This window comes from Microcaecilia unicolor, chromosome 8, assembly GCF_901765095.1.
Source record: "Microcaecilia unicolor chromosome 8, aMicUni1.1, whole genome shotgun sequence".
NCBI classification, from domain to species: Eukaryota; Metazoa; Chordata; class Amphibia; order Gymnophiona; family Siphonopidae; genus Microcaecilia; species Microcaecilia unicolor.
In genome coordinates, this window is record NC_044038.1 from 189,619,421 (window position 1) to 189,643,368 (window position 23,948).

The 23,948-nt window shown below is 43.1% G+C and overlaps 1 protein-coding gene across 2 annotated transcripts in view; it reads right to left on the minus strand.

Moving 5' to 3' along the window:
- Positions 1–23,948, minus strand: part of NOL4L (nucleolar protein 4 like) — a 189,367-nt gene that overhangs the window by 94,171 nt on the left and 71,248 nt on the right. For both annotated transcript variants that reach the window (XR_003943161.1, XM_030212672.1), the window contains exons 3-4: positions 16,695–16,880; positions 15,257–15,448 (exon numbers count right to left, since the gene is read on the minus strand). Coding sequence is in view for 1 of the 2 variants with exons in the window: in XM_030212672.1 (XP_030068532.1) it covers positions 15,257–15,448; positions 16,695–16,880 (378 nt within the window). In the remaining variant the exon portion in view is untranslated. The remainder of the gene's footprint in view (positions 1–15,256; positions 15,449–16,694; positions 16,881–23,948) is intronic.

Consider the following 23,948-nt stretch of genomic DNA (forward strand, 5'->3'; position numbering starts at 1 on the left):
ATGGCAACCACAACTCCAAACTGTGTACCTGAGGAGACCACCTGGACAACAGAGCCGCCTGAAGCTGACGCATATGCGCCCTGGCCCATAGTACTACCTCTATTGTCGCTGCCATGAGGTCCAGAACCCAAAGGTACATTCGAACCGTCGGACTCTGAACGGACATTAACAGCCGGACCTGCTGCTGAAGAGAGGCGATCCGAGAATCCTGCAGTAAAAAACAACCCACTGCTGTGGCGAACCGCACTCCCAAGTACTCCAGACTTTGCGATGGGATCAACTGACTTTTGACTACATTCACTACCCATCCGAGCGATTCCAGAAACGCGACCACCTGAGCCGTCGCCGCCACACTGTGAGCCCGAGACTTCGCCCGGATCAACCAGTCATCCAGATATGGATGCACCAGAATTCCCTGCCTCCGCAAAGCCGCTGCTACCACCACCATTATCTTGGAGAAGGTGCGTGGAGCCATTGCCAGACCAAAAGGCAGAGCATAGAACTAAAAGTGCCTCCCTAAAACAGCAAAACGAAGGAAACGCTGATGGGCCTCTCGAATCGGCACGTGCAGATATGCTTCCGTGAGATCCAGTGACGTGAGAAATTCTCCCTGATGAACAGCCACTGTGACCGAGCGCAGAGTCTCCATGCGGAAGGATGGCACCTTGAGCGCCCCATTGACCCTCTTGAGATCTAAAATGGGTCGAAACTGGTCCTCCTTCTTCAGCACCACAAAGTAAATGGAATAACAACACAGTCCCAGCTCGTGCCGAGGAACGGGTACACCCTACAAGCTCCTAACTGGAGTGGAGGAGTGGCCTAGTGGTTAGGGTGGTGGACTTTGGGCCTGAGGAACTGAGTTCGATTCCCGGCAGCTCCTTGTGACTCTGGGCAAGTCACTTAACCCTCCATTGCCCACCGCATTGAGCCTGCCATGAGTGGGAAAGCGCGGGGTACAAATGTAACAAAAAAAAAAAAAATTAAGCGACCCAGAGTCTCTTGAATAGCCTTTAACTTGACTCGAGAGTGACAAGGGGAGGGAAGAAACAGATCCGGCAGCGTGTGCTCGAACTCGAGCGCATAACCGTCGCGAACGACCTCCAGCACCCACTGATCTGAAGTAATTTGGGTCCACCCCTGATAAAACAGACGAAGTCGCGCCCCGACCTTCACCAGAGGCTGGACCCGCACACCTTCATAAGGGGGACTTATTACCATTTCCGACACCTCCGAAGGAGTCCCGACCTCCTCGATGATCCCCTCGAAAGGACTGCGTCCGCTGGAAAAACCAGCTTTTAGAAGGAGACACAAATCTGCACAGCCTGTACCGCCTCGTGTCCTTAAACCGACCTCTAGCCGAACCACCTCAACTAGCCGCCTTAGGCCGTAACTCCAGCAACCGTGAGACCTTGGTATCCCCAAGACCACTCATCAGTTTATCCAAGTCCTCTTCCAAACAACATAGAACCTTTGAAAGGTAGAGAACACAACTTTGCTTTAGATGCCGCATGTGCCACCCAGCCCCTAAGCCAAAGAGCCCTGCGAGCCATCACCGCCAGAGCCATATTCTTAGCCGAAGCCCTTAGCAAATCATAAAGGGTGTCTGCCAAAAACGAAGACCCCATCTCCAATTTGGTCAGGTCCTGAACCAAACCAGTCCTATCTAACGCAGGCTCATCCAAGAGCTTCTCCGCCCAAAGGAAACAAGCTCTGGCTACCAAGCCCCTACACACAGAGGCTTGCAAGGTCAAAGCCGACAAATCAAAGCTGCGCTTCAGAAAGGACTCTAGCTTCCTATCCGGAGGATACCGTAAGGCTGTACTGCCATCCACCAGAATGGTCGTAGCCTTAGTAACCGCCGTAATCACTGCATCCACAGTAAGTGGTTTCAGCAGGGCCAAATCTTCTGGAGGCAAGGGATACAGCCGCGCCATAGCCCTAGACACCTTATAAGCAGCCTCCGGCACAGACCATTCCTGAAAAACCATGTCCCTAATGTCTGAATTCATGGGAAAGGAACGGGAGGCTCTCCGAATCCCCTTAACCAAGGGATCTACCTGGGGTCCCTCCGCAGAGGGAGTGGCCGCCGGAGCAAACTTCAAAGTAGAGATCACCTGAACAATGAGCTCGAACTCCTCCTCCTTATGAAAAATGCGAACCACTGAAGAATCTTCCCCAGGCCTTAGCCCATCCTGATCCTCAGACACATCTAAGAGATCCTCCTCTCCTGGGTCACTCCAAACGTCCGACCCAGGCAGAGAAAGTATCTCCATAGGCTCTGAAATATCCACCCGTGGGCGCTTAACTCCCACTGAGCTAGCAGCCTCTGGGGAACAAACAGCCTGAGAGGGGCCAGCTCTCCAGGCATTATACAGACACCAAACAAACTCAGGGGGGAAGCCAGACCCCCCCCCCAAACCTGCTGAAGCCCCAACAACACTTCCCGCAGTCTCTGCGACGGACCCCCCTCACTCCCGAGGCGGCAGGTCCATCGCGTGATCCGTGGCTAAACTAGGCGCGCTTCCCGCCACACGGGTCCCCCGGCGCCGGTACGGAATGCGCGGCCAAAAGGGCCACACTTCCCGCCAAAAACGGCTCCGTTGAGGCCGACCTGGGACGTGCAGCCAAAATGGCCGCGTTTCCCGCCAACACGGCCCTGGCATTGCCGGCCCGGAATGTGTGGTCAAATCACCACCCAACACATCCGCCAACTCAGGGGAGAGCACGGGGGCAAGAGCGCTGACAACGTAGGCTCCCCACTTTAACTTTGCGCAAAACCGACACCTCGCCGGCTTACACATCATGGCCGCGAACACAATAAAAACAAACAGTTGCTTTGTGCTCTGACAGACTAATAGGCAAAACCGCCTAAGGCAAGAACGCCCTTGAAGATGTTTTATCTCTGGACTGCCACAAGAACGGCCAAAATAGGCGCCTTTTAAAAACGTTTATTTATTTATTTAAAACCTCGTTGCTGATGCCTAAACGCCTCAAGGGTACAGAACGAGGTCTGCAGCCGAGGTCAAGCAGTCCTCCAGAGGAAGAGCACAGGGGGAGGGACCCGGCCACTCACACTTGGATCTCTATTACAGGGTGTAAGTCCTCTAACATTTACAACCCAACCTAGAAACCCCAAACGGGCCTACTAGACTGAGTACACTGCACAGGCTGCACACATCTACCCTCTGCTGAGACTAAGAAAATACTGGTTAGCAGAAGGTCTGCACAGGCTACTTGTATAAGAAGTTTTAATGTTCTCAGTCTCCCTCTGCTGGTAGGAGTGCATAACCCAAGCGTCTTTAATGGTCTGGAGGATTGCTGAGGAATTTTGATTTTTATGCGCATCCGCAAAGCACACCGGAAAATAATTTTTTTTCCCGGTGCATGGCGGAAACTGAGAGGTAATTGTCATTATACGCACGTAGACCATTTCCGCCCAGTTAACGCATGAGACCATACCGCTAAGTCAATGGGTGGCAGTAAGGTCTCAGGCCCAAAATGGATGCGCGCCAATTTTTATTTTGCTGCATGTCCATTTTCGGCCAAAAAAAGAAGGCCTTTTTTGCAGGTGTGCTGAAAAATGGACCTGCGTGAGTCCAATACAGGCGTCTACACCAGCACAGGCCTTTTCTCAGCGCACCTTAGTAAAAGAATCCCTAACTGTACTGTACTTCCTTTACGGCAGAAACACACAAAAGGTACATACAAGGCCATACTGGGACAGGCTGAAGGTCCATCAAGCCCAGCATCCTGATTCCAACATTGGCCAATCCAGGTTACAAGTACCTGGCAAGATCCCAAAATAGTACAATATATTTTATGTTGCTTATCCTAGAAATAAGCAGTGGATTTTCCCGAAGTCCTTCTTAAAAAAAGTCCTTCTATTAGACTGTAAGCTCTTTGAGCAGGGACTGTCTTTCTTCTATGTTTGTGCAGCGCTGCGTACGCCTTGTAGCGCTATAGAAATGCTAAATAGTAGTAGTAGTACTTATGGACTTTTCTTTTTGCAAGCTATCCAAACCTTTTTAAAATCCTGCTAAGCTAACTACTTTCATCACATTCTCTGGCAACGAATTCCAGAGTTTAATTAATCGTTGAGTGAATAAATATTTTCTCTAATTTATTTTAAAGTTATTACTTTGTTGCTTTATTGCATGCTCCCCTAGTCCTAGTATTTTTGGAAAAATTAAACAAGTGATTCATGTCTACCTGTTTCACTGCACTCATTATTTTATAGACCGCTATCATATCTCCAACTCAGCCTTATTTTCTCCAAGCTGAAAAACCCTAGCCGCTTTAGCCTTTCCTTATAGAAAGTCATCCCATTTCCTTTATCATTTTCATCACCACCCTTCTCTTTACCTTTTCTAATTTCATTATATCTTTTTTGAGATGCAGTGACCAGAACTGCACACAGTATTCGAGGTGCAGTCGCACCATGAAGCGATACAAAGGTGCACCCTTTGAGACTGTACACTTCAGCCCAGAAAACAATCCTGGACCTCAGCTTGCAAATAAGCTGGACTAACCCAAAGCTTAGCCTTAAGCTCCAAAATCAATACTTTAAACTGTATACAGAATTGTATAGGTTACCAGTGCCACTTAGCTAATATAGGCGAAACAATCAAATTTCAATAATCCCTCCACAATATGAACCACTGTATTCTGAATAATGTATATAAAGTAATGTGTTTGCTGTGTTAATCTACTTTAAAGGTCATAAATCAAATAAAAGAAAACAAAAGAAGGAAATAAGATGATACCATTTTGATTGAGCTAAATATTTTAGGATTAGTCCAATAAAAAGGTGTCATCTTATTTTCCTTTTATTGTTTTGCTTTATTTATATTTATTACTTTTGGAACCTACTGTAACCACTGGATCTCTTTATGTGGTAGTCTTAAGAGAACAGTGCTACAGTAGTCAAGATGAGATAATGTCAATGCCTATGCGATTTAAGACACTTTTTTCTGAATAGGAAACCATCTTGGACGCTGTATAGATTTTTATCCATGCCAGGATTGTAAAGCTTTCCTATTTGGTGGCCCAGTTGAAGAATATCTGGGACTGGCAAAGGGGTCCCTAGAGGACCCCTGGGAGTTCAGATGAAGCAAATTTTGCCTAGAGGACTTTCCTATTCAGTATGTGCACTGGATGCCATCAGGGGGTGAAACCAAAGACTACATGGAATCCATTTACTAGGCATTTGGTCCATGTTTGAGAAGGATGGGTGGGGGGTTGCAGAAGAACTGTTTCCTTCTGTTTCCATTTGCTTCAACCTAGAGTTTCCTCCAGGTAAAGAGAGTGTTTGGTAGGTGAAAGTGGATGAGTTTAGAAGTATTTTTTAAGGTGATAGATTCTATACATTCTGTATCTTTAGTGGGCTACAGAAGGACTATAACTTCCCTCCAGAATATTTTTTTTCAAGCTCTCCAGGTGAAGCATTCTTTATTGAAGAAAAAGGTGCAGCACTCAATAGAAAAGGCATTTACCTCCTTTGAACACATATGGCTGGTCTTACAAGGTCAAAGGGAGCCATATCAAATCTATACGTGATGTTGGGGGAAAAGGGAGGAAGTATTTGTTAAACTGAAGTATGTGCAAGAGTAGAGAGAGAATCAAAGAGACAATAAAAGAGAAACAGTGGGATGCTATACATCACAACCTGAAGTGCGATACAATTTCAACTTTGCTGAGAAAAAAAAGTTATAAAATGCACCAAACAGGCATCTAGCCTATGTTGGAGTGAGCGTGCAAGATGAGGGAACATTTTTTCACATATAGTCAAGTGCCATAAACTTAGCAAATATTTGGGGGGGGAGGGGAAGAAGGGAGAATAAGGGGCTTGGTCTACCAAATTACTACCTAAACCAGGCCTCCAAAATCTTTATTGGATTTGTTCCAGAACATATCAGTAACTGAGGTAGAAAGTGATTTCTTTGTGTCTCACTACAGTAAGATGCAAGGTAGCCACTAATTGAAAACAGCAGTCCAACAGTGACTCACCAGAATAAGCTATGTCTTGGTAAAGGAGCAGCTCAGACTATACACCAAGATCAATACAACAAATGGGCTCCTCTAATATGCTACCTTCAATAATTAAGACAGAAGCAGGGATGGGCAAGAGAACTTGGCACCCTAAGCAATCTTTCAGTTTTACACCCCTCTCAATTTTGATCCACTAATGTGCCCCCTCCCCCAAGACATCATGCTCTTAAGTGAGTAAATGGGCTATTTGAAAACTGATCACCATTTCTAAAGGAAATGAACTGAGTCTGCATGGCTGTAGGAGCTATTGTTTTGTTTTGACTACAGCTGCTCTTTGCTGCCCCAGGTGACCACCTATTCTTGCCTAACGTTTGGGCTGGCCCTGGCCAGGAGACTATTTGGGGGGGGGGATACATACAGATGAACAGATTGACAATCTGCTTGATGCCCACTAATCCTCTTGAGTGACTTTAACTTCCTATTTAATAAAGAAGATCTTGAGGGGAGGGAGACTTAGGGGAGGAAGTATGGGATTCTTGTTACAGACATACTGTTAGTTGAGAGTACTTTTATTACTGTGCATGAAGTTTTCTATTGTCATCTTTGTATATGACAAATAAAAATTAAATTATGAAAAAAGTAAACATCAAAAGTATGAAATGTTCTGGTGGCAATTAAAACATGAGCATTCAAGTTTTTTTCCACAGCATGTTCAAAAGTGTGTGTGTGTAATCAATACACATGTGAGCTACATCAATATTTTATTTATATTTTTTTATAGTTATTGAAATTTTATCTATATAGTATTGCAAATAATATAATGATAAGAAATACCTTCCTATATAAAGGAAAAAAATTACTAATTCCAAAACGTACATAAGCAAAATAACATAATAGGAAGTCCTTTTAGACTAAAATCTGAAAGAGAAAACAGGACAACAGAAAATTGCTAAAAAAATTATATAAAATAATAAAAACCAAAGTAGAGAAGAGTCTCACTTATCATTGCAGTAAGCCAGGATTAGGCACTTTATCAGAAAGAAACTTCAAGTGGTCAGGTGCCCAAAAATCTTTTCCCTAAAGTTTCAAAAGACACTTACAGGAAAACTGAAGAAATAAACTGAGTCACACACTGGCGAACAAGGCTAAAGGTTCCTTGCGTTTGATCTACGTAGACATAGATACATCAGAAAAAATAGATGGCTCTAAAGTTTAAACCTAAAAAGGAACATCACACTTGCATCAGGCATGGATGCTGTTTAAAAACACCATCCTAGAGGTACAGGACAAATATATTCTGCGTATTAGAAAATGGGGAAAAAAGGCCAAATGTTTGCCGGCGTGGCTAAACTGTAAGTTAAAGGAAGTCATTAGAACCAAAAAACAATCATTCAGAAAGTGGAGAAGAGAACCGACTGAAAGTAACAAGATAAAACATAAAGAATGCCAAGCCAAATGCAAAGCGGAGATAAGGAGGGCAAAAAAGGACTTTGAAAAAAAGTTAGCATTAGAAGCGAAAATACATAGTAAAAATTTTTTTAGATACATTAAAAGCAGGAAGCCGGCTAAAGAATCAGCTGGGCCGCTGGACAAAAATGGTGTTAAAGGGGCGATCAGGGATCACCGAGCCGTAGCAGAGAAATTAAATGAATTCTTTGCTTCGGTCTTCACCAAGGAGGATTTGGGAGGGACACCGGTGCCGGAACGCATATTTGAAGCAGGCGAGTCGGAGAAACTAAACGAATTCTCTGTAAACTTTGAGGATTTAATGGGCCAGTTCTGCAAACTGAAAAGTAGTAAATCACCAGGACCTGATGGTATTCATCCCAGAGTATTAATAGAACTGAAAAATGAACTTGTAGAGCTACTGTTAGTAATATGCAATCTATCCCTAAAATCGAGTGTGGTACCAGAAGACTGGAGGGTAGCCAATGTTACGCCGATTTTTAAAAAAGGTTCCAGAGAAGATCCGGGAAATTATAGACCGGTGAGTCTGACGTCGGTACCGGGCAAAATGGTAAAGGCTATTATCAAGAATAAAATTACAGAGCACGTACAAAAACATGGGCTGATGAGACAAAGTCAGCACGGATTTAGTGAAGGGAAGTCTTGCCTCACCAATCTACTGCATTTTTTTGAGGGGGTGAACAAACATGGACAATGGGGAGCCGGTGGATATTGTGTATCTGGATTTTCAAAAGGCGTTTGACAAAGTGCCTCATTAAAGACTCCTTAGGAAACTGGAGAGTCATGGGATCGGAGGTAGGGTATTACTATGGATTAAGAGCTGGTTTAAAGATAGGAAGCAAAGAGTAGGGTTGAATGGTCAGTATTCTCAGTGGAGAAGGGTAGTTAGTGGGGTCCCACAGGGGTCTATGTTGGGACCGCTGCTTTTTAACATATTTATAAATGACCTAGAGATGGGAGTAACTAGTGAGGCAATTAAATTCGCAGATCACACAAAATTATTCAGTCAAGTCGCAGGAGGAGTGTGAAAGATTACAGGAGGACCTCGCGAGACTGGGGGATTGGGCGTGCAAGTGGCAGATGAAGTTCAATGTTGACAAGTGCAAAGTGATGCATTTGGCTAAGAGGAACTGAATTACAGCTATGTCATGCAAGGTTCCGCGTTAGGAGTTATGGACCTAGAAAGGGATCTGGGAGTAATCGTTGATAAGACGTTAAAAACATCTGCCCAGTGTGCTGCGGCGGCTAAGAAAGCGCACAGAATGTTGAGTATTATTAGGAAAGGGATGGAAAACAAACACGAGGATGTTATAATGCCGTTGTATCACTCCATGGTGCGACCACACCTCGAGTATTGTGTCCAATTCTGGTCGCCGCATCTCAAAAAAGATATAAAGGAATTAGAAAAGGTGCAGAGAAGGGCGACGAAAATGATAAAGGGAATGGAACGACTTCCCTATGAGGAAAGGCTGAGGTTAGGGCTCTTCAGCTTGGAGAAAAGGCAGCTGAGGGGTGATATGATAGAAGTCTACAAGATAATGAGCGGAGTAGAGCGGACAGATGTGAAGCGATTGTTTACACTTTCAAACAAGAACAAAACCAGGGGACACAAGATGAAGCTACAATATGGTAGATTTAAAACAAATAGGAGAAAGTTTTTCTTTCTCAGCATGTAGTTAGACTCTGGAACTCGTTGCCAGAGAATGTAGTGACAGCAGCTGGCCTTACGGAATTTAAAGGGGGTTTGGACAGATTCCTGACGGAAAAGTCCACTGAACATTATTAATTTTTTTGGGGGGGGGGAGGGGGGTTGCCGGGTTTTTGAAGCCTGGATTGGCCGCTGTCGGAGACAGAATGCTGGGCTTGATGGACCCTTGGTCTTTCCCAGTATAGCAGTGCTTATGTACTTAAGAAAATAAGGGGGAGGGATTATTAATGTGGGCTATTAAGTCAGGTTATTTTAGCACAGGGTCTCATTGCATAAAACAGGGACCGTGCTAAAGTAGAATGAGTTACTGGTAAAATAACCTGGACCACAGTAGCCCACATTGATAACTCCTCTCCTAAGTTTTCAAAACATAGTTTCGATCCAAAGCCAAGGCAAAAACCATAGTATCATCTTCCAATAAAGTTTGCAAAACTGGCGACACCCAAAATGTCAGCAGAAATCTGAGAAGCAACATGTAGAGTCAACTCAGAATGGTAATCTCTTTAATAAATACATAATATATTTTCTACAAAGGGAATGGTGTTTCCAGAGAAAAATTATTCTTTAAACATCTCTCTAGCAGAAATCACTGGGTTACGTAAAAAAATTCAAAATTCTTAAATCTTCTTTGATAGTTCTCCATATTTTCAAGTTTAACATTCAATTTGGAATGATTCGTAGAGTTTGACATAAATTAGAAAAGTCCAAAATTCCTTTTTCAAGACTTTGAATTTTTGTAGCGTGTTCTACCAAAGTATTATAAATCTCATATTTCCCTTAAAATCTTTAGTCAGAGTACTATGGTAATCAAATTTCTTGTTTAAACTGCCTTGTAATGCTTCAATTGTCCCCGCCCCCCTCCCAAATGGAATCCAAAGTAACCACTGCTGGTTTAACCAATCCGAGCAGACCTATGTTTACAGCAGATCCTCTCCTGAGCCAATATCCAGTGTTGGTCGAAAAGACGCTCTCAGCAACTCCAATAAAAGAAAATCACTCCTCAAAACAAGCTGTTTCAAGGTCTCTCCAGGTCCGTCTGATGAATTCAGTGCATCACTCCCAACTGCTGCTGAGGTGCACGCCGCTCCAATACTACCTCCTGCGACATGGGCACTATACTTACGGGTCCAGGTATCACAGGAAGGCTATACTTCACTAAGCTCAACAAAACTTAAAAGTTCCTGATTGCCTTCTCTCACAGCAGGCAGCAGATCAATCCCCAGTTCAGCACCTTGTACCACAAATTGTTCTATAGGTCCAGAAGCAGGAATAGGAGAGGGCTCAGTTGGGTAAGCCCTATCTTCCCTTTCCAATTCCCCATAGCACTGGGTTGCAGAAAACAATGAGGCACATGTCCTCTCTCCATGGCAACCATCTTGCTTCTCCCTAGTATGTGTTTTTTTCTGCATCAATATTTTAGCCTATTATAGTATAATTTATATTTATTAACATCTGTGAAATCTCTTCTGAAACTGTGATATCATATCCACCAAATACCTCTGAGTGCTTCAAAATCTTGCATGCAAGGTAATTAGGTAAAAAATTAATGTGCTAAAAATCTCAAGTGCATCACAACTTGTGATCAGGTCAGTCACTGTGGGTGATGAGCCACAGGCTGGATGTCTCTGAAAAAGAATTGGAAAATAGGCTGAGAAGCAGCCCAGCCTTGATAGGATGCCCAACTTTTGGCTCAAACATTTAACATTTTAAGATGAGACTGTATGGACATTTGGGTGATTTTCTTGTTTAGCTTTTAGGAAGATAGACTTAAGGGATAATTTATAAGAGGATTCTGCTGGCACATCTGGACTTTTAAACTGATAACTTATTTGTTTCTTTGTTTGTAATTTGTTTATTCCTCTTGTGCTCATTATTGTTCTTTTACTTTTACTTAATCTTTCCCATGTCATTTTTATTATTGTAAACCACCTTAGTAGTTGTTACCTAAAGGCAGTTGAGCAAATGTCCATAAATAAAATACATAAACAAACAATTCTCTACCAACACCTGACAACCTGCAAAACTCCAGTGATTCAGACAGCTAGAGGTACCTCTCCAATGGTTAATACCAGGACAAAACTTTCCCTTTTAAAGTATAGAAGGAAGATGGTGGGAGAATACAGAAGGAAAAATTAACAGCAACAAGAGACAAACAGCAGACCAAAATAATAAAAGGGATGGAACTCCTCTCAGATGAGGAAAGGCTAAAGAGTTTGGAACAGAGATGGCTGAGAGGGGATATGACTGAGGTCTATAAAATCCTGAGTAATGTAGAACGGGTAGAAGTGAATCAATTTTTCACTCTTTCAAAAAGTACAAAGACCAGGGGACACTCAATGAAATTATATGGAAATACTTTTAAAACAAATAGGAAAAAATATTTTTTCACTCAAAGAATAGTTAAGCTCTGGAACTCGCTGCCGGAGGATTTGGTAACAGTGGTTAGTTATCTGGGTTTAGAAAAGTTTTGGAGAAGTTCCTGTAGGAAAAGTGCATAGTCTGATATTGAGATGGACATAGGGGAAACCTCTGCTTGCCCCGTGGGATTGGTAGCATGAAATGTTGCTACTAATTGGGTTTCTGTCAGGTACTTGTGACCTAGATTGGTCAGTGTTGGAAGCAGGATATTGGACTAGATGGACCATGGGTATGATCCAGTAAGGCTATTCTTATGTTCTTATATTTAGAAGATGATGATGAGAAATAAGAGACAGTTATGGTGATCATCAGAGTGAGGGTAGAAACTGCAGGAGTGGAGAGATAGTAGGGCAGGAGGGGTGGAATTACTGAGGTCAATTTGAAGTGACCAACTGCAAGAGGATTTTGAAAAATTACAAGAGGATCTTACGAGACTGGGCATCCAAATGGTAGATGACATTTAATGTGCGCAAGTGCAAAGTGATGCATGTGGGAAAGAGGAACCCAAACTATACCTACGTGATGCAAGGTTCCACAATAGGAATGGAAAGGATCTAGGCGTCATCGTTGACGAAACTTTGAAACCCTCTACTCAGTGTGCAGTGGTGGCTAAGAAAGCAAATAGAATGTTAAGTATTATTAGGAAAGCAACGGAAAACAAAAATGAGGACATTATAATGCCTTTGTAATGCTCCATAGCAGGGGCATAGCTACAGGTGGGCCTGGGTGGGCCCAGGCCCACCCATATTTGGCTCAGGGCCGTCCAGTCTCATTGATCACCAATCAGCTGCCAGCAATCCTGCACAGCTACAGGCAGTAAATGTGCAGAAAGCAGTGAAGCACCTCCTACTGCCTTGCTTTGTTTCCTGTTATTCAGGAGTCAAGCATCGGATGGGGGGGAGGGGGAGAGAGGTTCGGCTCCGCTCCGCACCGCACCGTTCTCCACATCCGCAGCTTGGGTACAGGGGAGGCGAAGCCGCCATCCTAAGGTACAGACCCCCTCTTGCAGGACGGGCGAACCCGATCGAGGTGGCAGAGGGAAGGAGCAAAGGAGAGTGTTACTTTCTGGCCCCAAACTCCATCCTACTGCGAGGAAGCCTGAAGTTGCAAGGGACGTGCTGCCGATGTGCAGGTGAGCGAGCAAGCGAGCGAGTGAAGGAGGGAGATATTTGAAGCCTTTTGTGTTTTTCTGTAGTTATCGGGTTCGGGTCAATACCCTTCCGCTCGCCTTAAAGCTTTCCTACCGTCCAGTTCTCTCGGTTTACAAATGCGAAGATAACAGGTATGTGTTGCGGTTTAACCACATTAGGGGCAATCTTGAAACTTACAAAAATTAAAACCCTTCTATGTATCCATTAAAAAATAACAATGAAAGTATGTTTGTGAACTGCTACCAGTGAAGCGAGTGTCAGCTTCAGCTTTTCTCTAAAAATGTGGTTATTTGCCATCTGTTTTGGCTATTTGTTATTACTGTGGTTTCTAAAGGTATTTATCAGCCATTAAATACATGGGAGCATTTGAAGTCTTTTTATTTTTTTCCTGTCCTGGGTCAAGTGAGGGGGATGGTTTGTGGGAACTTGCTCCTTTTGTTTTGTGGGGTGCAGTGATATATTATAAAGGTGCACTTAATATTGTTTATTGTTGCTATTTATGAGAGAAGTATTGGGTGATGGGGCAGAGCTACCATCACACAGAAGTCAAGGATCAGTCTGAGTGTGTGCCAACATTTTCCAGTTCTGTCAAGTCTGTTTGGTTGTGAAAGGCATATATATATATATATATATATATATATATATATATTTTTTTTTTTTTTTTTTTTTTTTTTGGGGGGGGGGGGGGGGTAATCTTTGTCTCCCAGCTCTGTGTTTGTATATAGTTGAGTCCCAGGAATAATGATGGCTAAGGGAAAGCAGCAGTAAAACAGTTGGAGTTGAATGACACTTATGTTTTCCAAATGATGATTCATAACTTGATGGGATGTCCTTGTTGTAAGACCAGAGTAAATAATTTCTTAGCTTCTTGCCTAAAATTAACCAAGGAGGAACAACTCTATTATTCTGTCTCACTGCATTTCTAGTTTTAGCACAGTATAAGTCATCACAAGGACAAAATATAAGAAAACCAATGGACTGCATTAGGGGCTTATAGCCCATGTAGTTATGTTTAAACAAATGAGAGATCTGCATGAAAGAAAATGTTTTTATTATTTTGACTTATGAAAACTACTTGTCCCTGAAACATGTTCAAAATGGCATAATCCATTTGTACAAAAGAGATGAAGTGAAGTTGTGATTCCATATGCCCCAAGTATATTCCTTTATTAAAAATTTTCTGTGTTCCATAAAGTATGTATCTGGTTTATGTTGATGCAGGACATCTGTTGGGCAGATAATTTTGTCATCAAGTGCACGCTAAGGCATTATTTAGACTATCCCATGAAACACGACTCATACCTATATACATAGTGCCCACCCATATTAGCTCTAGGCCCATCCAAAATGTCAGGTCTGGCTACGCCACTGCTCCATAGTGCAACCACATCTCCAATACTGTGTGCAATTCTGGTCACCGAATCTCAAAAAGATATAGCAGAATTAGAAAAGGTACAGAGAAGGGTGACGAAAATGATAAAAGGGATTGGATGACTTCCCTATGAGGAAAGGCTGAAGTGGCTAGGGCTCTTCAGCTTGGAGAAAACGTAGCTGAGGGGAGATATGACAGAGGTCGCTTGTTTAATCTTTCCAAAAATACTAAGGACTAGAGGGCACGCAATGAAGCTACAAAATAGTAAGTTTAAAATAAATTGGAGAAATATTTTTTCACTCAATGTATAATTAAACTCTAGAATTCGTTGCCAGAGAATGTGGTAAAAGTAGTTAGCTTAGCGGGGTTTAAAAAAGGTTTGGATAGCCTAAGAAAAGTCCATAAACCTTCATTAAGATGGACTTGTGGAAAATCCACTGCTTATTTCTAGGATAAGCAGCATAAAATATATTGTACTGTTTTGGGATCTTGCCAGGTACTTGTAACCTGGATTGGCCACTGCTGGAAACAGGATGTTGGGCTTGATGGACCTTTGGTCTGTCCCAGTATGGAAACACTTACATACTTATAATCAGTTGTACCTTCCCTCACTCCAGGTCATTCTTGCATTTCAGAACTATCATGGATAATTAGAGACATTTGTTTATTTATTATGATTTATTTACTGCCTTTTTGAAGGAATTCACTCAAGGTGGTGTACAATAAGAATAAATCAAACATAAGCAATTGACAATTACAGTAGTAAAAATATTCAAATAACAATACAAAGTATGGCATAGTACACTACTTACAATGTTAACACAATACGTAATAAAACATTTTAATTGACAGTGTAGGGTATAAGCAAAGATGGAACATATAGATAGGTAAGAGAGTAAGGAGTTAGAAAGCAAGGTGACTAATTCCTATGGTATCATGTTATTTACACTGTAAAGGACATGTTTGAAAAGAAGAACCAGTCTTGGAAAGGCAAAAATTCTTACTGTCTGCTGTTGCAGGAATGCTGTTAGCTTAAGTTGTTAGGAACAAGTGGGCCACTACTGCTTTGACATTAGTCGTGTATTGAGCACATGAAAAACAGGAAGGAAAAGAGAGGAGAAAAGGGAGTAAGACAGAAAGCTGGATGCTCACCATCTCCATTCCATTCTTCTTCATTCTTCGGCAAGACTTGAGGTAAGTGCGGATACGTTTACGTGCTCGCTCCTGAAACTCTGGAAACTGACGACTGCAAGATTCAATGATTGCCTGTATCTTTTCTTTGGGCTGTTTAGATATGGGAACCATGCGGTCCAAATTTTCATCCACAAAGAGGCGCACAAACATCTGAAAAGGAATTGGAAGTTATCTAATAGGGGTCCAATGCTGAAAATTCCGGCACTGTAGAGAACAGCGCCGGAAAAACACCAGCTCAACACTGAGTCAAAATTACCGACGAATACTTAATACTAACAGCATGCAAATTATATGCATGTTGTTAGTTTTGCGCACTGGTCAGTAAAAAGGCTCAATCATAGATGGACATGCCCAAAAAGTGATGATCAGACCCCTCCTGACCCTCCCCCTTAACCTTTAGAACTCCCTAGTGGTTCAGCAGACCCCCCCCCCCCCCCCCCGATCCCCCCACCCTTCAACCCAAAAACCTCCACGGTGGTCTCCTGACCCCCACCCCTCTACATACCTTGAGAGTTGGAGGCAGGAGGGCAGGAGCAATGCCTACTCCTTCCTGTCTCTGGGCCCGCCCTTCTCAAAATGGAAGCACCCAGACCCCACCCGATGGATCCTGGGATACACTGGGAGGAGCTAAGCACCATATAAGGATTTTTCCCCTTATATGGTAGGTAGCCCCTCCCAGTGCATCTCAGGATGCACCGGGCAGGGGCTGTGCGCTGGCATTTGGAGAAGAGCGGGCCCAGAGGCAAGAGGGAGTAGGAGTTGCTCCTGCTTTCCTGCCTCCAACTCAAGGTATGTGGAGGGGTGGAGGTGGGGTGCTCTTCAGGTGGTCCACACCAGGGATCTTTGGATTCGGGGATGGGGGGGAGGGGTCTGCTGGACTACCAGAGAGGTTTTAAAGGTTTTGGGGAGGGTTGGGGGGGAGGGGTCTACTGGACCACCAGGGAGTTTTTGGTTCGGGGGGGGGGGGGGACTTGAGAGGGAAGGTCCACTGGACCACCAGGCATACTGTAAAGTTTTGGGGGTTGGGGGTCTAGTCTGCTTGCACTGTATAGTGCAAGCAGACTGCTCCCCCTAATGACAGCTCCAGACCTGCCATAAAGTTTTGCACGTTAAAGGTAGGTGCTCAGTGCACGGTAATGTCTGCACATCACTTGGAATGCTCATTTTAATACTGATGAGTTTGTTATAATAAATTTGCATAGGGTTATCGGAAGCTGCTATGGCAAATGGTAAAAGGGACGCAGAACCCCTTTATGCATTAGACGCTAAATAATGTTTGCTTTAGACTGGCTACAACCGGTCTAAAGCAAATGTTGGAGGCACGGTAAGCTATGTGCATCGGGTCCAAAATATTTAGAACTAGAAACCTGTAGCAAGGACAAGCATGTGGTCTTACATTGAAAGCTTTCAGACGTTCTGGGTCTAGTCCCTCTGAATCATTTATCTTATCATTATCTTCATGGTCATCATGGTCATCGTCATCGTCCTCAGCAGCAGCAGCTCTACCAACTGTCAGGTCCTCTGGACAGCCACTCACTTCTGTTTTTATGGAATCATAACTGCCAGAGCTGTATGGAGGAGACTGGGAAATAAATAGAGCAAGACTATGGTCATTATATGCCATGCAATCTAAGGTTTTTCTACTTGCTTTTCAAAATGTTTTTTTTTCTTCTGAAGTTTTGCATAAAAGCAAAAATGTACAGGGAAAGAGTCATCTGTTCTATAGTGAGAAAGTTCAGGTGTGATTTTACATTGTAAATGGGATAGGTATAAACTGAACCTTGTAAATTCAACCATCTACTCCTCACTGATAGACTTCAGGGAGGAAGTGACATCATCATACTGAAGCTCTCGGACCAATATGAGGATTTAATGTGCAAACTGGAAGATATAGAAAACCGAGGCTGGTGAAAGAATTTGCGATACTGTGGGGTGTCAGAGGGACATGAAACTGAGGAATTCCCTGTGATAGCATGCACTCTCGTCAGTTACTGGGCTCAGATGGAGACTTTGTGCTTCTAGAGTTGGAGAGAGCTCATTGTTCATTAGGCACAGCCCAGGATACTAAATCTCAAGACATCATTGCTCGATTTATGAAATACCCGGACAGAGAGCAAACATTAAATAAGGCACATCAGACCCCGCAGTTTATAATGATGTGCAAATTACACTGTTCCAAGCCATCTCTGCTTACACTTTGTTGCAGCGCCACTATATAAAACTGGTATTGGAACATTTGCCCAACAGTAACTGAACAAGAAAAATCCCACAGAGGACCAACAGGAAGTGCAAAAAGTGGGAAATGAAGGACAGCTGAACAAGCCACTGGTTCAACCAATCCACTTTATTCTTCAAATACGTATGGAGACTCGACACGCCAACCGTGTTTCGGCACATATGATGCCTGCCTCAGGAGTCTGCTGGTGTGGAATACAAGACCATTGAATAATGATGGTAAGAGCTAAGAGCTCTGTATGGGTCTTTAAAAAGACCGTATGGATATTGACAATTCTCTGTCAGTGTCACAAGGCAGAAGACCCATACAGAGCTCTTACCATCATTACTCATTGTTCTTGAGTTCCACACCAGCAGACTCCTGAGGCAGGCATCATGTGTGCTGAAACACAGTTGTCATGTTGAGTCTCCATACATATTTAAAGTGGATTGGTTGAACCAGTGGCTTGTCCAGCTGTCCTTCATTTCCCAGTATTGGAACTTTTGAAGAAATGAAAGATTAAATACACTGGGCCTTTCCATTTGCATTATGCTTTGCTGCTGCGGGTAAGCTGAATCGAGTTTGCACCTTGGTAGATGCTTAGAAAATTCTGCACAAGGCAGGTTTGACTGCCACCTCTCTTCCTCCGAGTGCCGCTGCACCTGGGGCTCGTGCAAAGTTACAACATTGGCAGAGAACATCGGGCAAGAGATGGAGACATCCACCCAGCAGTCACTTTGAAAGCTCTATTTGAACTTTTTTTGCATCGATTTTTGCTAGCTCATACTTTGTTACTGTCTTGCCTATACATCCCTTTTCTGCGTTATTAACAATTTCTGGGAATTGATTGGACTTTGAATAGTTTGGGGTCATTTGGTGCGAGGGGACTCAGGCCCTTTGGTAACCTACTCAGGGGCCCTGGTTGGGTTTCTGGCTGGGGGGGGTGGTGGTAGGGAGGGATAGAGGTTGGGACAGTTTTTATGGGGGGTTGGTAGCTTGGCATTGGCTTGGGGATTGTACTTAATGTTCCATGACTACTGATTTAACTGTTCTTTCTTATAATGTTAAGGGCTTGAACATACCCTGTTTAAAGAATTACTTCGGGTCAAACCACATTTTATTTCCTTACAAGAGATACATTTTACACAAGACAATGAAAAGTAGTTGGCACATCCATAATTTCCCTTTCTTAAATGAGCTTCTGATGTATGAGGTACTATAAAATGGGGGGGGGGGGGGGCTCTGTTAATTCATACAGATGTGCAGGTACAGGTCCAACAAATTAAGAGGGACCCTGAAGGGCGCAACCTTTCTCTTCACCTTTTGCTTCATCATGTAAAGGTTACTTTAGCTTCTATCTATGCTCCTAATGAACACCAGGATAAATGTTTTGCCAAACTCCACTCAGAACTATTAGCATTTAAGCATAAATAAATCGTAGCTGGGGACTTTTAATGCTACTATGCAACCTATATTAGACCGTACAGTCCTTGTCTCAGGTACAGATTCTAAAATGTCTCGAGCTCTAGGACAAATGGTTGATAGTTTGGGTCTGTATGATGCTTGGTGTTTTGGCCATCCGTCTCCCTGGGATTATCTTTTTTTTCTCCCATACTCACAGTACTTAATCTAGAATTAATTATGTATTCTTAGATAACTCCTTATCAGATGTGGGAGGCTTTTCAAACATTGATAACCTCACTATTTCAGACCACACCCTTGGGCTACAATTCCATCACTTACAAAAGAAGATAGGGCTTGGTGATGGAAGATTAACAATCTACTGCTGCAAGATGATGAGATTTGAAGGATTACAGGCGTACTTTACAGGGCTACTTAGATTTTAAAATGCAAACAGGTTCTTCCCTAGCCATGGTTTGGGATGCCTTAAAGACAGTGACTAGGGGCTACTTTACACAAAACACAAGTCAGCGTTCCTAAACTCAGTGTGCTCATTTGTCCCAGTGCCTTTCTAATAGTACATACAGTGGGGGAAATAAGTATTTGATCCCTTGCTGATTTTGTAAGTTTGCCCACTGACAAAGACATGAGCAGCCCATAATTGAAGGGTAGGTTATTGGTAACAGTGAGAGATAGCACATCACAAATTAAATCCGGAAAATCACATTGTGGAAAGTATATGAATTTATTTGCATTCTGCAGAGGGAAATAAGTATTTAATCCCTCTGGCAAACAAGACCTAATACTTGGTGGCAAAACCCTTGTTGGCAAGCACAGCGGTCAGACGTCTTCTGTAGTTGATGATGAGGTTTGCACACATGTCAGGAGGAATTTTGGTCCACTCCTCTTTGCAGATCATCTCTAAATCATTAAGAGTTCTGGGCTGTCGCTTGGCAACTCGCAGCTTCAGCTCCCTCCATAAGTTTTCAATGGGATTAAGGTCTGGTGACTGGCTAGGCCACTCCATGACCCTAATGTGCTTCTTCCTGAGCCACTCCTTTGTTGCCTTGGCTGTATGTTTGGGTCATTGTCGTGCTGGAAGACCCAGCCACGACCCATTTTTAAGGCCCTGGCGGAGGGAAGGAGGTTGTCACTCAGAATTGTACGGTACATGGCCCCATCCATTCTCCCATTGATGCGGTGAAGTAGTCCTGTGCCCTTAGCAGAGAAACACCCCCAAAACATAACATTTCCACCTCCATGCTTGACAGTGGGGACGGTGTTCTTTGGGTCATAGGCAGCATTTCTCTTCCTCCAAACACGGCGAGTTGAGTTCATGCCAAAGAGCTCAATTTTTGTCTCATCTGACCACAGCACCTTCTCCCAATCACTCTCGGCATCATCCAGGTGTTCACTGGCAAACTTCAGACGGGCCGTCACATGTGCCTTCCGGAGCAGGGGGACCTTGCGGGCACTGCAGGATTGCAATCCGTTATGTCGTAATGTGTTACCAATGGTTTTCGTGGTGACAGTGGTCCCAGCTGCCTTGAAATCATTGACAAGTTCCCCCCTTGTAGTTGTAGGCTGATTTCTAACCTTCCTCATGATCAAGGATACCCCACGAGGTGAGATTTTGCGTGGAGCCCCAGATCTTTGTCGATTGACAGTCATTTTGTACTTCTTCCATTTTCTTACTATGGCACCAACAGTTGTCTCCTTCTCGCCCAGCGTCTTACTGATGGTTTTGTAGCCCATTCCAGCCTTGTGCAGGTGTATGATCTTGTCCCTGACATCCTTAGACAGCTCCTTGCTCTTGGCCATTTTGTAGAGGTTAGAGTCTGACTGATTCACTGAGTCTGTGGACAGGTGTCTTTCATACAGGTGACCATTGCCGACAGCTGTCTGTCATGCAGGTAACGAGTTGATTTGGAGCATCTACCTGGTCTGTAGGGGCCAGATCTCTTACTGGTTGGTGGGGGATCAAATACTTATTTCCCTCTGCAGAATGCAAATAAATTCATATACTTTCCACAATGTGATTTTCCGGATTTAATTTGTGATGTGCTATCTCTCACTGTTACCAATAACCTACCCTTCAATTATGGGCTGCTCATGTCTTTGTCAGTGGGCAAACTTACAAAATCAGCAAGGGATCAAATACTTATTTCCCCCACTGTAAGTGTTGCCATACTGGGACAGACCAAAGGTCCATCAAGCCCAGCATTCTGTTTCCAACAGTGCCAATCCAGGTTACAAGTAACTGGCAAGATCCTAAAACAGTACAATATATTTTATGCTGCTTATCCTAGAAATAAGAAGTGGATTTTTCCAAAGTCCATCTAAATGAAGGCTTATGGACTCTTCTTTTAGGAAGCTATCCAAAACTTTTTTACACCAAGCTAACTGCTTTTACCACATTCTCTGGCGATGAATTCCAGAGTTTACTTATATGTTGAATGAAGAAATATTTTCTCCTATTTGTTTTAAATTTAGTACTTTGTAGCTTCATTGTATGCCCCCTAGTCCTAATATTTTTGGAAAGAGTAAACAAGCGATTCACGTCTACCCGTTCCACTCTACTCGTTATTTTATAGACCTCTATCATATCCTCAGCTTAAGACTGCGGATTTATGATGCTGTAAGCAAGCAACACATTATATGCACCTTGAAACAGCCTAATTGGCGAAACTTTGGCCACAGTCAGTGCCTGCTGCATTGGGAGCTGAATTGCAAGAATGTTCAAGTTAAGTCACGTTTGAACTTTATTTCCATCACTTGTATTTGGATCCAGGAAAACTGATTTCATTGGAGTTTTAACAATTAAATTTTCAAAGGGTTTTTTTTATGCCGATGAAGTAAATGTACCCAAGATATTCCTACCATATGCTCTTCTATAAATAAGAAGTGGAGGAAGGGTTCTGAGGCTTTTTGTACTCCAATGTATCTAAGAGGTTTATAAGTCTTGTTAGTTCTTTTATAGAAAGAGTTGAGTGGTCAGGTTTTAAGTTAACATGGCAAGGACAGAGGCCCTTGTGGTAAGTCTTTCACCGGATTGTGCAACTACCTTATGGTCTTCCTTCTCTTTCTGGAGGGCACAGAAGTGGATTTGATACTTGGAAGTTAATGTAACAGCGAATCCAAGTGATTTATTTGCTGCCAATTATCATGCACTGGTAAAAAAAAGTTAGTTAAAGATATGGAATGATGGGACTCCATGGAGCTCTCATGGTTCAGAAGAATAGCAACTTTAAAAAAGAATATTATCCCCCCATTTGATGCATTTCTTTCAAGTTCTCCCAATTAAACTGAAGAGGGAATTCTTGTCTGGTCTTCAGGACCCTTTGCTCCAGTTTGTTTGGAATAATAAAAGACCACAACTTCCCTGTTCTTTCCTTTACAGAGATAAAAGGAAGGGTGGTTTAGCTGTGCCCAATTTATTTTGGTATTATAGGGCAGCCCAAGCTCAGGCTGCGGTCGAATAGGTCCAGGACCCACCTCACAAACTGTGGGTGCGGTTGCAGCAATCTATGGTTGGCTATAAACTGTTGAAACATCTAATGTGGCTCCCCCATAAGTATTGACATTTGTCTGTGGATTCATGTCCCATTATTCTCACCACCTTCTATTAATGGGATTCTCTTTTCCCTCAACTTGAGTCCCCATTGTCACAGTATACCCCAGTTACTAGTAATCCATTATTTCATCCTGGGTTAGAAGGGGGTATTTTTTGCTAAATGGAGTTCCTTGGGGTTGGCAACTTGGGAAAACTTCTTTGAGAATTTGGCCGTGATCCCTTTTGGCATGTTATCGGAGCCCTTCCTTACACTCAACTGAAGTATTTTTTTTACTGACATCCATTGTGAAACAAACAGTATTGAGGGATGACTCTTTTCTGAAGGACCTTAGTAAAGATTCTAGAGGCACTAGGGGTTGATCTCTTGTATTTATCAATATAAATGCAAAATACTTCCACCCATATGTCTTATATCAGGTGAAGAGGGAGAAGGAGCTGGTCTTACAGCTGAGGATTGGGACTATAGAAAAAGCCCTCACAAAATTTTCTGTTTCTACTTCTGTTAAAGAAAATTCAATGAAAGTTATGTATCAATGGTATCTCACTCCAGTGAGACTTCACCTCATGTACTCTGGGGTATCCCCACTCTGCTGGAGGTGTTGCGGTGAGAGTAGCTCTATGAGTCATATCTGGCGACCTGTATAAAGGTATAACAAACAAACAGGAAGAACCTCTATTTATGCAGCACGAGGATAAAGAAGTAGAGGCTGGCCGAAGGACAATCCAACACAGAAGATGGTGCTTTAAAAGATACTTTATTCACTGCTTGGCCACAAAGGACCTGACGCAGTCCGTGTTTCGGCATTAAGAAACACCTGCCTCAGGGGTCACAATAGTGTTCAGAAAAGGACACTAAGAAACTTTCCCAATCTGTGCTAGTTCGTCAGCATTTCCTCCAAGCTTATTGCTGTGTGGCTTTGTTGGTTTTGAAGTGTCCTTTTCTGAACACTATTGTGACCCCTGAGGCAGGTGTTTCTTTGTGTCCAAGCAGCAAATAAAGCATCTTTTAAAGCACCATCTTCTGTGTTGGACTGTCCTTTGGCCAGCCTCTACTTCTTTATCTTTGGACCTGTATAAAGGCCTGGGCATATTGGAGGGCTATTCAGTGTAGGCTGCAACAGTGGATCAGTCATCTAATCCAACGGAATCCAGCAGTATTTCTTTTCAGTAAAAAAATCACCTGGACTCACTCAATTACACTCTGATTGTTCACCATGCTTTAAAGTGTGACGCAATTGACTTTGGCAGCTGATTGGAAACAACCTACTCCTCCATCTTTGGTGAAGTGGTTACCAAGTATATTTGAGAATGGAGCACCTGACCTGACTGTGATAAAACATTGTACATTATAAGCAGGACAGTATTTGGAAGCCCTTTTTACTTTACTGTTCATGTTGACTGTGTCCCAATTTCAATGTTGTACAGGGATAGTCTTCCCCCCCCCCCTTTGGGTTAATGAA